Consider the following 17,565-nt stretch of genomic DNA (forward strand, 5'->3'; position numbering starts at 1 on the left):
GAGTCCACTGGTTAAGATACTTTTGGTGTGCACAGCAGCAGGGATGAAGACTAAAAAAAACTGTTATGCCAAAAATAAGCAATTCACTATGAAGTGGCATTTGAACATGACATATGCTAAAAAGCTACAGAAAAACAACTTAATTATGCCTGCTGAAAATCCTCTTAGTATTGAATATAAATACTTAGAAATCATATGTATGTGTGTATATATATATCCTTTAAACCTCTGCTTTATTTCTATTGATAGCCTGCAAGCCTGAAATTACGTTTTTTACTCATGCATATTCTAAGAGCTATGTGACTTCCAAAGGTCTATCAATAATAAGTATTTTAAACCAGACAAAAATAACTTACCTGACATTGTAATATGTCTAGAATTTGGATGTCTGAAATGTATTTAAACTACCAATATTTACCAAGTATCTAAAGTCCATCACTGTGCTCTATACACTCTAAAGAACACAAGGTAAAAGATACAAACAGTCCCTACTCTCAAGGAGCTTACACTCTAATAAGTCAGTAACAATTACTTAACCTTTCTGAATAGGTTTCATTATCTGGGTGATTTTTAAGATCCCTCCTAGAGCTGTCTTTCTATGATTTTATAAAAACGTAATAACCATTCCTTGAGCACCAACTACGTGCCAGGCACTATCATGCATTTTGCATTATCTCTAATGCTCCGCAAAACACATGCACTGTAGGTATTATTATCCCCGTTTTACCTGGATTCCCCTCTAAGGCTTAAAGAACTTGGTCAAGACTACCTAGCTAGTCATGAGTATCACTGGGATTCAAACGAGTCTAGCAAACTCCAAGGTTGATGCTCATTCCCGTCCATTATCCTACCTGTTTACGCCAAATTCTGTAGTATGAACTCTTAACTGCTCATTACTTACTTCACAATAAGCCATTCAAGAAAGGAAATCAAGAAACGTCAGGAAGCAAAAGGTTCCCATTCTGGCTCTAGTTCCACCGCATGCAAACAGACTAATAATAGTATCTTGAGGTGTTGTTTTGTCCTTTCTAATCCCCTTGACAAGCTCAACCCAATCTTAAAATGAAAACTAGAATAAGTTTAAAAGTTTCTTCTTGGCAACTGAGCTAGATGAAATGAGAGACTGTATATGTCATGTGTAGAAGCCAAAGCAATGACATTAAAATATGGCAGCAAACCCAAAAAGAAAAGAGCAGAACTATAAAGAAGAAAGTTAAGTGATGATTTATAACAAACTCTAATTTTAACATTTCTTAAAAATTCCTTTTTGGTGCTAAGCCTTCTTTTCATAGATATTTTTAATGTCACTGCCATGAAAGACAAAGAAAGGCTGAGCAATGTGTCTGATTAAAGACTAAAGAAGTGTGACAATTAAATGCAATGTACAGTACTGACTGAACCCTAGATGGAGGGAGCAGGAAACTGCTATAAAAGGCATTATTGGGAAAACTGGCAAAACTTTAATGCAGAATGTATATCAGACAAGGTATTGTATTAATGTTAAATTTGTTGAATTTGATCATTATACTGTGATTATAAAAGAATATCCTTGTTCTAGGAAATGTATGCCGATGTATTTAGGAGTAAGGGGGTATCATTCCAAACTAACACTACCTCACAGTAGGGCCCTGGCCAAAAAAACAAAAAACAAAAAACATAAAAAAGGTAAAACCCCACCATAAGGTGCATAGTTCAGGAGTAAGGGGGTATGATAAAACACAAAAGATCATCCTTTTCTTGTAACAAGAGTATTCTACAAAGCTCTACCGCATTCATTACTCTATTTTATTCATATAAATATATAATCCCTCTTTATACCACAGGTAATTTAATCAACTATTTCTTATTCTTCTATTAAGTACAATCACATATTAAAGTGCTAAAGACACAATAAAAAGTATTTAAGTTCCACATAAGTGTTTTTATTATATCTGACCTAATGTCCTACTCCCCCACCTGCTCTTCCAATCTTGGCCTCTTCCGTTTCCCATTCTCCACATAATTCTCTACTGTAGTGACATACTGGAATTCTCCCTGACTGAGGCATTGAGCCAGTTCCTCATTGTATCTTGAAACACTTTAAAATAGTTAACCTATAGAGAAAAGGAAGGTTTTAAGTTGAACTTAAGTATGTGTATGAAAGAATATGTGGATGTGGCTTAAACAAACTCTTCAAATAGGATATGAACTCTACAAATAATTACCTTTGACAGACATATGCACATAAACATGTATAAATATGAATAATATAAATTCTTCCAGTTACATGTTTTTGGTAAAAGAAACTGCTTCCACGTTCCAAGTTCAGAATTAAAAATTTAAACCTTAATTTAAAAGATACTGTGCTCATGTTAACATTACCTGGAATCTCATTATTCATATATAACAGGTTTTAACACATGTTTAAGTTGTTATAAGTGAACACCAGCACTCAGCTGACCTACTATATGAATGCTGAGTTTTTTTTGTGCATCTTACAATTTAATAATGCTACTAAGGCTAGATATCAACTTCAGAACTATCAGCTTCAGATATCTTCAGATATCAACTTCAGAACTCAGGTAAGACATTTTAAGAAAAACTTTCCAAAATTACAGTGAAAAAAATTCAAAAAGTACTGTGAGACCTGATAATACTTAATATCATAGAACTAGAAAGAAATACTAAAATTATGTGGAAAATGAGTTTCTAATTCTAATTACAGATATCTTTTGTGTTAATGAGATGGACATACATCAAAAATGGACATACATCAAAAAAGCAGCCTATCTCCCAAAAGACTTCATTAAGAAAATTAAACATGCAGTCCACTGAGAAAATTCCCAGTACAAACCATGAAATGTTTCTCTGGATGAGATTAAGTCAAAGCAAAGGTGAGCAAATAATCCTTTTGCCTCTGCTATTCAACTCTGAAGGATGTGAAAATTCTGAACTTTGGGGAAAAAATGTAGAGTATTTATAACAGATCTTTTGGCTTCCTATTATACATATCTGATTCTCTCACACGCTACTAAGAGATGCAATGTTTAACTTCAGTATGAAGATGATGAGAATGGAGATAAATATTTTTAATTCAAAATAAATTACCAAAATGTGATTTTTGCCCTAAAGTTTTCCTTGTCATATTCAGAATTTCACTAAGTGGGCTGACATAGCAAGGAAAAGTGGAGATGACATGCTATAAAAATGACCAAATCCAGGTTCATAGTTGTCAAATACAGATGTTTATTTTGTTCATATTAATTCATGGTACAGTGTAAAAAGTTAATGATTCATATAATAATCCATAGAGGAACCACTAAAAAAAATGCAAAGGTAAAAGTAAAAACCCAATAGAAGAAATATGGATTTAAAAAATAGTCGATCCAAAAGAAGGCAGAAAAAAAAACCCAAGATAAAAACTTAAACCTAACCATATCAGTAACATTAAATATTAATGGTCTAACCACCTCATTTAAAAGGCAGAGACAGAGGTCAAAAAAAAAAAGGCAGCACCTAACTATACACTGTTTACAAGAGATACATAGATTTATCTCAAAGGAAAAATACGGGAAAAACATAGCATGTGAACACTGGAGAGAAAGAACGCTGGAGAAGCTATATAAATTTTAGACAAAGTAGACTTTAAGACAGAAGCATTACCATAATAAAGCGTATTTCATATTGATGAAAGGGGCAATTCATTTTCAATCTTAGACACTCATAAAACAGAGGAAGAGAGAACAACTGTTATGTTTCTTTTCTTTTCCTTGCCTCACTGCACCCTTACTACTTCTATTCAACATGATGCTCAAAGGTCTGGGCAATGCAATAAGGCAATAAGAAGAAATAAAAGGCATAAAATTTGGCAAAAAATTGGAAAGAAAGTCTTTCCAATCTATGAAAGTCTTTTTCATAGATGTTATAATCATCTATATAGAAAATTCTAGGATGCAACTAGAACTATTAATAAGGGAGTTTAGCAAGATATTCAATGTGTTACCCTTTCCTTCATCCTCCAGGATACAAAGTCAATATACAAAAATCAATTGTATGACAACACCAAATGCGAGCAAAATATTTAATTTCTCTGACATCCAGTGTCTTGAAAACCAGAAGCTAATAATAAAGATTAAATAGATAATACACATGAAAGCCTAGTACAATGCATTGTATGAGCAGATATTCAATGTTACCCTTTCCTTCATCCTTCAAACATTATAAAATCTTTCTAATTGGCTGCTCTGGCTCTAATCTCGACAAGATTCTCCAACCCATCCTAGACAATGATTTTACTAAAACATCATTTTTAAAATATTCTTTTACTCAAACACTTGTCTACCAGAAAAAAATGTAAACCCCCCATAGCATAACCAGCACACAACAGCTCCACTTTACCTTTAAACCTTACCCCTCGCCCCACCCGTCCCAAATAGAAGTCTATCAAGCTACCTTTAAAAGTCTCCTTCTCACAGTCACTTGAAGGTGCAGTGTATACTACTACTTTCATGACTGATGATTTCCAAATGCAATTCCCATCCTCCCACTTCCATCCCATCCAAACCTATTCATACTTCAGGTTCATGCTCCAGTCTAATCCTCTATAGAGCCACTTTCAATTACCTCAGCTCAGTAACCTGCTTCCTTTGAATACTGTCTTGGAGTGATCTTAATATTCACACACAGATATGGGGACCCTAAATTGAAGCAGTCATCAATTTGATATGTATGTGCTAAGAATGAAGTTGATATACAACAAAGTCTTTATATCAGCAAGTACTCTTTTCTTCTGTAACTTGTTTAATGGAAATGTCTACAGTAATTTCTAGTATATTTCCCAAGCATTCACAATGTAAACAGACAACTTAAAAATCACGATATAGCAAAAGACATATAGATACCCACTTTTTAAAATATAAGTTCCATACAAATTTTAATTTTGTTAATATTCCCTTTTATGTGCTAATTTGAGTTTGCATACAATTTCTGTAAAGCAAAGAATCTCTTTATATAATACTCCCAGTATTTCATGATTTTTACTAAGTTTTTGATTAAATGTCTCTTCCGCACTAAACACCAAGCACAGCATCTAAAGATAAAACTAGCAAGAGACTCACTTAAACTTCCCTAAGTCTCTAACCACCAAACTGTATCTAAGCTTGTGCCTTTTATTTATCTACTTTTTTTTTTAGGATTTCTAGATCCCATGGAGGGAGGAAGGAAGAAGGGAAGTTTCTTCATTTCTTAACATCAAACCCTCCCTTCTATATTTTCAAGTTTAGTCCTATCCTAATTCTCAACCATCACCCCGGATTGTTCCATCATCAGCCGAAAAGTATATTCATCGTATAACTCTTTTTCAGAACCCAAGAGCTACAAAGAATCTTCTCTCAAACAAGATAAAACTCACAGTAACTTGTTTTAAGATGTCCTACCAACTGCAATTCTCTCAACAGAGCAGTCCTGACCTTCTCTTACCAAAACCTTTCTGTGCAAAATTAAGAAATCTGTTCATCAACCAGCAGAGAACCAAACACTGCCAAAGTTTAACATGAAATCTGCTTCACTTCAACTAACCTTCTACCCTCCCTACTCCCATAAAATTCTTCTAGATTTCTTACTTAATAAATTCTCAGTTCAATCACAACTGCCTAAAGTTACTTCAGCAAGTCTCTCTTCCAACCTGATGTGGTAGTTAGCTAGGTTTGCTCAATGTAATAAAATTTATAAAGGGCATCTCAAAGGTTCAAAAATATAAATCCATTACAAGTCCACCTATTCTTATATTTCAATAATACAGAATTCCCTAATATGAATAAAAAGTCTAATCTTTTCTGTATAAATTAAGAATTCTAATACTTTAAACATCCGAAAAGCACATTTTCCAAACACACTAAGAACCACCCAAAACATTTTAACAGCATTTTATCATTTGTTTAATGTTGATAATCAATAAGTCTCTAAATATTTTAAGCTGTTTTTCCTTTAATAAAGCATTGTGCTTTACTCATTAAAAATACTGCCTTGAAATTTCATTTTGTTTTCGTAGATAAAGCTATCAAAAGCCATGTTACAATGGAAATGATGAGAAATCATTTATTTTTTAAAAGGCAGGAGAATAAAAGAATTACTTTTATCATAATGGAAATAAATCCATTTTCCCATAATGGATTATTACTCTGGGACTGGATTTTGGACTGTTTCAGCTAACTCCACAGAAAATATGTTAAAGTTTTGGTTAGAGCAACTGTATTAACTCATTTTTGATTGCTGAATTTTCTCCAGATTGGATGAGATAACACAATAAGGAAATGTCTGGGTTTTTATGATCTCAGAATGTTATGCCCACTACTCCCAACCTTTTGGGTGTCACAAGAGAAAAGGGAAAAGACAGCCAAAGGCAGTCCAAAAATGACAGAAGAAAGCACTTTTCACTATTTCTAAGGGGTCTCCTTCACGGAATATAGATGATCATAAATGAAAAAGAGATGTTGCACCCCTTTCCCAACTCAAAATGTTGACAATTTCCAACTATGTCCTGCACTTTCCAACTATGCAAAGGTTAATAGTTGGCTGGCTACTAGCCTATTGCTATACAAACAAAACCCACCACTTTATGTTTAAGGCATTGCTATCATGTTCCAAAGGTTCCTCACACCCAAACCAAAAATCTCTCTCTCTTGTCCCAAGTTAGTTGCTCCTCCTCCTGTATCGTTTATTACTATTAATATCTATCAGTATCCATTTAATTTTCTAGCATGCTTTCCAACTAGTAATTGATTAAAAAACTGTATAACAGTATCTATTTCCATTTCTCTTTCCTTTTTAAATTAATATATATTTATATAAACATCTATATAAATATTTATGTACTTTATGTTTTACTTTAAAATGGAGTACTTTGAGAGCTCCCAAGTGAGTATCAAGTGAATATATTTGATGATGAAGGCAGAAAAATATGTCATTACTTTCTCTTTTCAACAAATGGTGTTGGAACAGTTTGATATCCACTTGCAAAAAAAAAAAATCAAGCTTCAATCCATACCTTGCACTAAATACGAAAATTCATTCAAATTGGATCCCAGATACAAATGTAAAATCTAAAACTAAAAACATCTAGGAGAACACTTTTGTAACCTTGGGTTAGGCAAAGATTTCTTAGATGCAACACTAAAAGCACAATCCAGAGAAGAACAAACTGAAAAACTGAACTTCACTGAAATTAAAAACATGCTCTAAGTAAATCAACTATATTTCAATAAAATAATTTTTAAAAAGATGCAAGGGAACAAATCAATAAGCAAGATGTCTGCAAAAAAACAAAACAAAAAAAACCACACAAAAACATATGCTCTATAAAACACACCATAAAGAGAAAAGACAATCCAAAAACTAGAAAAACATGTCAAATCACATATCTTATAAATAACTTGTATCAAGAATACATAGAGAACTCTCAAAACTCAGTAGGAGCGGACTTTCCTGGTGGCACAGTGGTTAAGAATCTGCCTGCCAATGCAGGAAACACAGGTTCGATCCCTGGTCCAGGAAGATCCCACATGCCGTGGAGCAACTGAGCCCATGCGCCACAACTACCGAGCCTGTGCTCTAGAACCCGCGAGCCACAACTACTAAAGCCCGTGTGCCCTGGAGCCCATGTGCTGCAACTACTGAAGCCCACGTGCTCTAGGGCCTGTGTGCCATAACTACTGGGCCCACACACTGCAACTACTGAAGCCCGCATGCTCTAGGGCCCACATGCCACAACTACTGAGCCCGCAGGCCTAGAGCCCATGCTCCACAATGAGAAGCCACCGCAATGAGAAGCTTGTGCACCACAACAAAGAGTAGCCCCGGCTTGCAGCAACTAGACAAAGCCCGCGAGCAGCAACAAAGATCCAGCGCAGCCAAAAATATAAAATAAAATAAAATAAACTCAATAAGAAAACGCAATTTTAAAAAACGGCAGAAGATTTGAATAAACACTTCACCAAGGAAGATACAGAGAGAACAAATAAGCATTTCAAAAAATAAAATGCTCAGTATCGTTAGTCATTAGGGAAATGCAAATTTAAAACCTAATGGGATACCACTATACATCTATTAGAACACGAAAAACTGACCATGCGTTGACAAGGACAGGGAGGAAGTGGAACTTTCATATACTGCAGACTGAAATGCTGCAGACTGAAATGTAAAATGGAGCCACCATGTTGCAAAACAGTTTAGCAGTTTCTTAAAAAGTTTAACACAGAAGTACCATTATGATCCAGCCATTCCACTCTCAAATATTTATCTAAGAGAAATGAAACCATATGTCCATACAGACTTATACACAAATGTTCATAGCGGCTTTATTTTTATGAGTCAAAAACTGAAACAGTCCAAATGTCCATCAACAGGTGAATGGATACACAAATGGTGGTATACCACACAACTACCCAGCAATAAATAGGAATGAATTACTATTGTAGTGAGCCATACTACAACATGGATGACTGTAAAAGTAAACATGCTGAGTGAAAGAAAACCCTAGAAAATGCCAACTATTTTATAGTGACAGAAAGCAGATCAGTAGTTTCCTGGGGTGGAGGAGGAGATAGGAGAGGGGATTACAAAGGAGCAGTAGGAAACTTTTAGGGATGATGGATATGTTCATTATCTTGATTGCGGTAATGGTTTTACAGATGTATACATATACCAAAAATTACCAAATTGTATACTTTAAATATATGCAGATTACTGTATGTAAATTATAACTCAATAAAGCTATTAAAATTGTTAGTCACAAAAAAACTTAATTTTCTCTGTTCTTTGGGGGATTTCTTTAGAAAGAATAAAAGTCATGAAATATCAGTATCTGCCTAAAAGAGAAACTGAAAAATTAAAATTAGGTCCAATGGATCCTGATGATACACAAATGGTTAGAACACATCAAATATAAATAAATACACACACACACATCAATGATATAATTCTTTAAAAAAAAGCTTATTACTTCCAGAGTACGTTAGGGTATCAACTCATTTTTTGAACAATGATATATTAATAATCAAGCATTTATCCTGCCTTATAATGACGCTACCCATAGCAAGTGTCTCTTTACAGCTAATAAATGACAATTAGAATATTATCATTTTGAATTAGTGAATCTAAGCATTGCATATAAGTGGCTGCTAATTTCCCAAAGAGATAACTATATATGTGTGTATGTGTGTGTTTACATATATATAAAATACACTTCCTGATCAAAGAACACACCATTGCCTATAATAAACTTGCCAAAAATTTTTTTAAATGCATTTGAATGAAATCTGATCAAACCTCTAAATCCAGATAATTTACTGGAAATAGAGACAGAATACATTAAATCTTTGATTTTTATAAAAGATACTTGAGAGACCTATCAACCAATTAATTGCAATGTAGGGACTTTACTATTCAGATGCTGACTGAAAATATTTTAAAACTTTAAAATATATAAACATAAGACTTCTGAGACCATTGGAAATCTGAACACTGATTAAATGTTCAATCCGATATAAAGAAATTATTTGTTTTTAAGTGTTCAGGTGTACAACAAAGTGATTCAGTTATGAGTTGGTCATTTTTGAAGCTGCGTGATGACTAGAGAAGGGTTCAATATTCCATTTGGTCTGCTTTTGTACATCCTGAATTTTCTATAATGAAGTTTTTAAAAATAAAGATATCTTATTAAATTCACTTTGTAACTTGTACATGTACAAAGATATAAAAATCCAAAATAAATAAAACTGGCTTAGGCCAAATTTCCTCTTTCATATTGTCCTTGTCCTTTTTGATAAGGAGGATATATTAGCTTCAAAATCTAAATTTAGGGTAACTTTGCCTATTTTCCTATTCTCTGACACTTTATATGAGATATGAACAATCTGTTTCATAAAGGTATAGTGGAACTTTGTAAACCATCTGGGTCTAATAGTTGTATGTGAAAGGGAGAGGTTTTTTTTTTTTTTAATTGGAGTAAAACTGCTTTACAATGTTGTGTTTGTTTCTGCTGTACAATGAAGTGAATCAGCTATATGTATATGTATATCCCTTCCCTCTTGGACCTCCCTCCCAACCCCCCCAACCCCACCCATCTAGGTCGTCACAGAGCACCACGCTGAGCTCCCTGTGCTATATAGCAGGTTCCCACTAGCTATTTTACACATGGTAGTATATTTATGTCAAACCTAATCTCCCAATTCGTCCCACTCTCCCCTTCCCCCACTGTGTCCACATGTCCGTTCTCTACGTCTACTTCTCTATTCCTGCCCTACAAATAGTTTCATCTGTACTGTTTTTCTAGATTCCACATATATGCATTAATATATATTTGTTTTTCTCTTTCCAGCTTACCTCACTCTATATGACAGACCCTAGGTCCATTCACATCAGGAGAGGTATATTTTTAATTACTCATTTTAATTTCTTTATTGATATTGTATCTATTCATGATTTAAATTTATTTGAGTCAGTTTTCTTTAGTATATTTTTCTAGAAAATAGCCAATTTCATCAGTTCCTTTGTTGTTCTCAAATGTATTGGCATAAAATTTCTTATAAATTTTACTTAGTCTCTACTACAGTTATAGTTATATCTCCATTTTCACATTTTCAATAACATTGTGTCTTCTCTTTTTCCTAAATATATCTTTTCAGTAGCTCATCATTTTATCAGTCTTTTCAAAGAATCAGATTTTTATTTCATTAAGGCCCTCTATTATTTCTTTGCTTTCTGTCACTAATTTCTATTCTTAGCATTACCATTTTTTCATCTACTCTCTTTGCGTTGCTATGTTCAATACTCAGCCCACTCATTTCAATCTCTTTTCATATACACACATTTAAGCCTAAGAGTTAATCTCTTTAGTACTACCTTACCTGCATTCAAAAGGTTTGATATGTGATGTTTTATTTTGCTTTGGTTTCTGTGGAAGTTTAATTTCCACAGTCATTTCTTCTATGACCCATTAGTTAAAATATTTTTGAATTTCTAAACATGGCAACGTTTTATCTTTTGATTTGTAATTACACTGCATTGTGGGTTGCATACTGATAGTCTGCCATTTGCTACAGCTTGCTTCATGACTTGGCATGTGGTCAAATTTCATAAATGTTCTGTGTACTTAAAAAGTGTGTATGATCTAATTATTAGTTTCAGGGTTCTATAGTGTCCATTAGCTCAAGCTTGTTAATTCTTTATTCAAATTTTCCTTCTTTACTAGTATTTTATTTACTTGATGTATTAATTATCAAGAGGTATATTAAAATATTGATTGTAAGGTTGTCCACTTATCATTGTAAAGTCAATTTTTTTTAATATTTGAAGTTATGTTTTATATACACACAAATTCATGACATTTACTTTTTCCTAGAAATATTTAAATCTTCCTAGTGAATTATTTCATTCCTAGTGAATGAACCTCTTAATCCTTGATAATGCTTTTGCCTTAGTCCCATTTTTCTAAAACACACCTATGATAGCTTTTTGGGGGGGTCCTTGTGTTAGACATGTTACTGATAAACATCACTATAATTATTAGTTTGCTGCCTTTAAAAAAAAAAAATCCCATCCTGGAGTCTCCATGCTTTCTCTGGTAAGTTTAGTCTGTTTAGATTTATTTTGATAACTGATATATGTGAAATTATTTCTACCATCTCATTTTGTTTTTCACATACCATGTATTTTTCCCTCTTTCTTTTTAAGTTTTCCTTAAAATTTTAACAGGATTACTTGAAAGTAGAATCAATTTTATTACTCTTTCTAAACCCCAGGACCTCAGAAAGCTTACTCAGATCACTACCCCTCCTGTCATATGCACTGTTTTCCAGTACAGTATTTAATTCTTGTGCATTTATTTATTGAATTGTTTTACGTAATCAGGTTGTCCTGATTTGTCTGTGTGTTTACCAATTTCTTTGCTAACTTTGAGTCTTGCATACCCTTCTACATTCAGGGATTCAGTTCCTTCCTATTAAAGTACAACTACCTTCAGTAGTTCTTTCAGTAATGGTCTATTAGTAGTAAATGCTACATCTCCACATGAAAACACATTTATTTCTCCTTCACTTTACAATGATAGCTTTGAGGGTTATTTTATTTTTCCTTGGCACTTTGAAGATACTCATCTATTGACTTTTGACCTCTATTCATGCTGTTGATAAATCTGCTAAACTGACTCATTGCTGTTCAGTTATTAATGACTTGTCTTCTCTCTGGTGTCTTTATTACTTTCTATTTAACTTCACTAAAGTGTATTGAGTTGTCCACATTTTTTTCTACTTATTTTTTCTATTTATTTTTAGGTGCAGCTACAGAAGAGAGAAAAAGTGATTTGATAATGACTATTTTCTTAATTCTCCCGAAGACTATTCAGAACTAATACCATGCTATATGTACAAGAAGTATTAATTCATTACATACGGTGGATGCCCTAGGACAATGATTCTCAAACTTCAGAAGGCAACAAAAACACCTAGGGAACCTATTTAAATACTTGGACTCCATCCAAGTTTTCTGATTCAGTAGGTCTGGGGTCCTACCACAAATTTGCATTTCTAACAAGTTTCCAGGTAATGCTGATGCTGCTGGTCAGGGACTCACGCTTTAAGAACCACTGCCTTAGGGATTAGGGATAATTATCTCAGGGAACCCCCACTGAGAAGGACTGTAAGAATCTGTCCTAGTTCTTAAATCTAGAGATTAGTATTTATCATCAATCTCAACAATTTTTAGCTTTAAATATTACTCTTTCCCATTTCTTCTTGTAGAATTCCAACTACATAAATAACAGCAGCTAACAGTTCATCATCTGGCCAGAACTGCTCCAGTTCATTCTTCACAGTCCTCAGGATAAAAATTAAATTTGATCATATCATTCCCTTACTTGAAATTGTTCACTGGCTCCTCTATACCTACAGGGACAGTTCTTTATTGGGAGGGACACATGGATGGGCTTCAGAGTACATGCAAATTTTTTAGTATTTACACTATGTTATATTATATTACACATACTTTTTATGACACTATCAAATACGTCTGTGATCTAAGCATGTTAATAATTGCTAGCCTATTAAATTCAAATGAGTCAGTGTGATACATAAGCTTTTCAGCTTTTCATGATCCGTGCCTGCCTATCCTATACACCATACCTTGTGCCGTTCTGAGCATACCACGATTTCAAACTTTCATCATTATATCCATATTACCTCTACTTAGAAAAGAATGCCCAATAGGCCTCTCACAGGCCTGACAAACTCCTACTTATCTTCTCAAAAGGTCCAATATCATCTCCTCCCAGAAATTTTCCCCAACCTACTTAAGAGTTAATTGTCCCTTACCTATTCTCTCTCAGCACTTTGTACAAACATCCGCAATTACTTTTCACCCTTCTAAATATTGGTCCATAGAACTATCTTCCTTTGTAATATGAGTGATCTCAGGCAAGAACTTAATCATTATAGTAGATAGCAAAATGTTTGTTAAATATATAAACATGTTACCTAAATATAACTTTGCCTTGGACTTTACAGACTATTTCCAGGAGAACAAATATTTATAATCTAAGACTTTTCATGTCTGTTTTTATCTAGACTTTCAAAGGAACCAGATATTCAATGGGAGTAAATGCTACCTAGTATCATTCTCAATTTCTAAACAAAATACCTCAAGCATCAAAGCAAGGACTGTCCCTGTAATATCTAACACCTGCAATGTCAATACAACCAACAGAAGAACACTGAAGGGGTAATCAAATCTAAGAGCTCAAAAAATCTTCGTAGAAAAAAAGGACTCTCATTGTATTTCCTATACAAGTCTACTTGGTTTATCTGTTTATTTAAACACTGATGTGCATATTACAAATTATGAGAAGATTCCTCTCATTTTATTAAAACACCCACTATTCAGAAAAAATCCCTTTACAAAGGTATATAGCATACAAAGAAAACCACAGTGAGTGGTTCTCTCCAGAGGCAGAGGATGGATGGGGAGTATGAGTGTAAGGTCTCTTCACTTACCATTTTTCAAATGTGTCAGTACCATCTGATTTTTTTTTTCCCGGCCGTGCCATGCTCACAGCATGCAGGATCTTAGTTCCCTGACCAGGGATGGAACCTGTGCCCTCTGCAGTGGAAGCATGGAGTCTTAACTACTGGACTGCCAGGGAAGTCCCTGATTTTTTTTTTTTTTTTAATAATGTTACATATTACTTCAGCAATCAGAAAAATATAATGAAAAGTAAAAAAAGCCACATTCTATGTTATGCTATTTAAGAAAAACGTTTAATTATGAAACTATTTTAATATATTATTCTTACCAGATTTAAGACCTGAAATTTTGAAGATGGCACTTGGTTTCCCATTTGTGACAAATCCTAGGAGTTGCCATACTGGCATTCCATTTGAATCAGGATAGGAAAAGTAGACAGATCCTCCCATTCCCTCAGGAAATGGGACTGTTCCCAGCATAAAAACCACAACATGGTTGATATTTTCATAATCAGGCAAGTCAAAAACAAACTTATCCTCTGCCACTTGCTGTGCAGCTGTTTGCACCTAGAATATAAGAAACTCGCCTTAGTTCAATAGTTTGATAAGTTTCTATAGCCCTTTTAGTATTGCTGTAAGCTCTGTTACCAAATATAGTCAATAATAGTCATTATATCAAGTATAACATTGGGTCAATCTGATACTCTAATTATGGAATTACCAAATACACCAAAAAGAGTGCTTATTTTAATAGAAAAATCTAAAAATACACATTTAGCCTTAAAATGACTTAATGAATGTAATCTTTCAAAAACATTACTAAATTATTTCAGAAGTGCCCTGAAAGGATTTTACTTACATAAATAAATCACTACAGCTTCAGAATGTTATAAAAATGAAAGGTTGTTTAAAACACCATGCCACCAAAGCTTTATCTTCTAGTTTGAAGGTAAAGAATCTCGGGCAATTAAAATGGGTAAGCAATTCAGAAGTTATTACAGTCAATCCTCATTATTTGCAGATTCATTATTTGTCATTTTGCCTACTCACTGAAATATATTTGTAACCTCCAAATTATTAAACCCTCCGGTTTAAATACAAAGAATAAAACAAAGGAAGAAAGAACATAAATATAAACCAAAATGCCTATATTAGTATTAAATTCAATTTTACCAGCTTTTGGCATGCATAATCTTAAAAGGCACATAGAATCATGGTATCTACAAGTCTTGAAATAATCATTAGGTAAAATAAATATTTCTTAAATGTCAACTCTGTCAAAGGCACCAGACATTCTGTTAATCTGTATTATGACATTCTAATCCTCAACCTTAGGAAAAAGGGTACATCTTTTACTGAGTCCATAACTTTAGATTAGGTGAATTTTTCTGGTAAAAAAATAATGTAGTTAAACGTTGAGGCATCTCTAGGTCTATTTGCCCTTCATTTTGATTAACATGTTCAAATACTCCAGAACTAAAAAGTCAAACACCGTCAAAGAAAATCTTGTCATGAAGGAACCCCTACTGGATACCCATTACGTAGGTTAGGTGTTAGGTAAATAGACACAGGCACCGCTATAACTAAATTCCTTCCAAATTAGCTGACAACATGGATTCCACAGGGTCTTTCTATTCTTTAGAAAAACACACACATTTTAAATGTTATTCGTTAACGAAATTCGTCCCACACTCAATCACAGGCTGGTCCTTTCATTCTTCCTATCCGGAGCAGAAGCAATACAAAGTTATCCCACCAGTATTATCAATTACCACCATAACCAAAAGGGGCCTCCCAGTCATTCAAGGGACAGACAATAAATCTTCTGAGGATAGCCATCTCCAATTTATCTCTGTGGTTCCTTAGAACTGTGTACACACTACATTATCAAAAATTGATGAAAAAATTCAACAAAGGGGCTGCAACATTTAATAAAGCAGGGAGAAAAAATAAAGAGAAAGAATTCTAGGTGAAAGGAATCAGGTCTGAAATGGATTTCTGAGTGGCTTCTACGGAGGCAAGCAAGATTCACCCTCCAGATTCTTCCGGAACAATCCCAGGTACTTAACTCTACCTAACAATTCATCAAGGAAGGTAATCTCTTTTTACCAATAAGGAAATTCGCTGCTCATCTCCTTCTGGGGTCATCACAGATATCGCTCACGCTTTAAGTTTCAGGCGTTTCTATCAGCCCATTTCCAATTACGTTAAGCATATTTTTATTAAGGCCCTTCCAAAAGGACCCAGCAGTTATACTTTGCCCGAGTACCTTCATCTTCGACAAACAGGACGCTACAGACTAGATTCAAACACCACATTTACCTCGAACTCACTTTATGTGCTCAGGCGAGTATTTATACTGCCAACTGCGCTTAAGTTCCTCAACTGCAAAATGAGAATGAGAACCACCATCTCACGAGTTACGGTTAAGTTTGCAGTGCCAAATAAACGCTACATAGATGGCTGAGATGACTAAGAATAGACAAAAGGCGTGCATTGCCTAAGATAATGCACACTCGATAAATGGCAGCTAATGGTGTGACTGCTACTCTGAAAAGCGCTGGGGGGAAGGAGAGCGAACATCCCAGCGTCCCACTGCCCACCCCCACACTCTCAGCAGTCAACTAGACGTGAGGGGGTTTCCCCGCATCCCGCGCACCGACGCACCCTCCCCTTCCCGGGGCCTCGCCCTCGGCGTCCTGCCCCCTCCCTGAGACCACCCGGCCCCATCCTCACCAGCCTCCCCGCCACCAAGCAGCCAAACATGACGGCGGCGGCTCCGCTCAGCCGGCAAGGACCCGAAGCCGGGTACTAGAAGACCTGGGGCTACTGCCCTAGTCGAACCCAAGAACCTTCCGGAACGATGCGGGGGGTGCCTACCCCTCCGCTACATAGCGACTAGGCCAGCGGCAAGAACGCCTGCTGCCCCCGCGACCTGTGACCTCTCCTTCCTAACCAGAACGCCTCTCAGGCGACGAGTACTTCCGGGGCTCACACCGCACCGCCCTTACTAAACGGGAAAGGTGGGCCAGATCCCGTATAAAACTACAAGTCCCAGAAGGGCCTGCGCCGGTTTCCGGGAAGGGAGCGCGGAGGATTTGCCTTTTGGGATTGGTAGTCCGTATCCCAAATTTGCGAATCCAGAACCGGGAGGGAAAGTTTCTAACGTTTGTCTAACATTTTAGAGATTACAGTGCTCTTTTACAGTCATTTCGCTAGATCCTTACAAAAACCCTAGGAGGTAGGTATTATTGTCTGCATTTTGTAATCGAGAAAATTGCCCAGAGTGACCAGCCCCAAATCTTTACACAGCACTCAGGGATGGGGCTTGAATCCAAATCCTGATTCAAATTTAGGGTTCTTTCTGCTACACAGTAGCTGAAAAGTACTGATTTTTAATCAGCTGTTTTGTACTTAATGACAACTTTATTGTAGTTCTTTCCAGCCTCACTCCTCCATTTATTTGCCGAAAACAAACAACACTAATAAGCAAGTTATAATATCTTTGTGCTTTAATGACGCCATTTGTAAAATAAGAATAATAATTGTGCCTGTCCCCTAGGGTTGCTGTGAG

At 35.2% G+C, this 17,565-nt stretch overlaps 1 protein-coding gene across 1 annotated transcript in view; it reads right to left on the bottom strand.

Moving 5' to 3' along the window:
- HIKESHI (heat shock protein nuclear import factor hikeshi) overlaps window positions 1-16,957 on the bottom strand; it is a 31,931-nt gene extending 14,974 nt beyond the window's left edge. The window contains exons 1-2 of the mRNA XM_060104452.1: window positions 16,728-16,957; window positions 14,321-14,558 (exon numbers count right to left, since the gene is read on the bottom strand). Coding sequence (XP_059960435.1) covers window positions 14,321-14,558; window positions 16,728-16,757 — 268 coding nt within the window. The 5' untranslated portion in view covers window positions 16,758-16,957. The remainder of the gene's footprint in view (window positions 1-14,320; window positions 14,559-16,727) is intronic.
- Window positions 16,958-17,565: the final 608 nt, after the last annotated feature.

Source organism: Mesoplodon densirostris, chromosome 7 (genome assembly GCF_025265405.1).
Source record: "Mesoplodon densirostris isolate mMesDen1 chromosome 7, mMesDen1 primary haplotype, whole genome shotgun sequence".
NCBI lineage: Eukaryota > Metazoa > Chordata > Mammalia > Artiodactyla > Ziphiidae > Mesoplodon > Mesoplodon densirostris.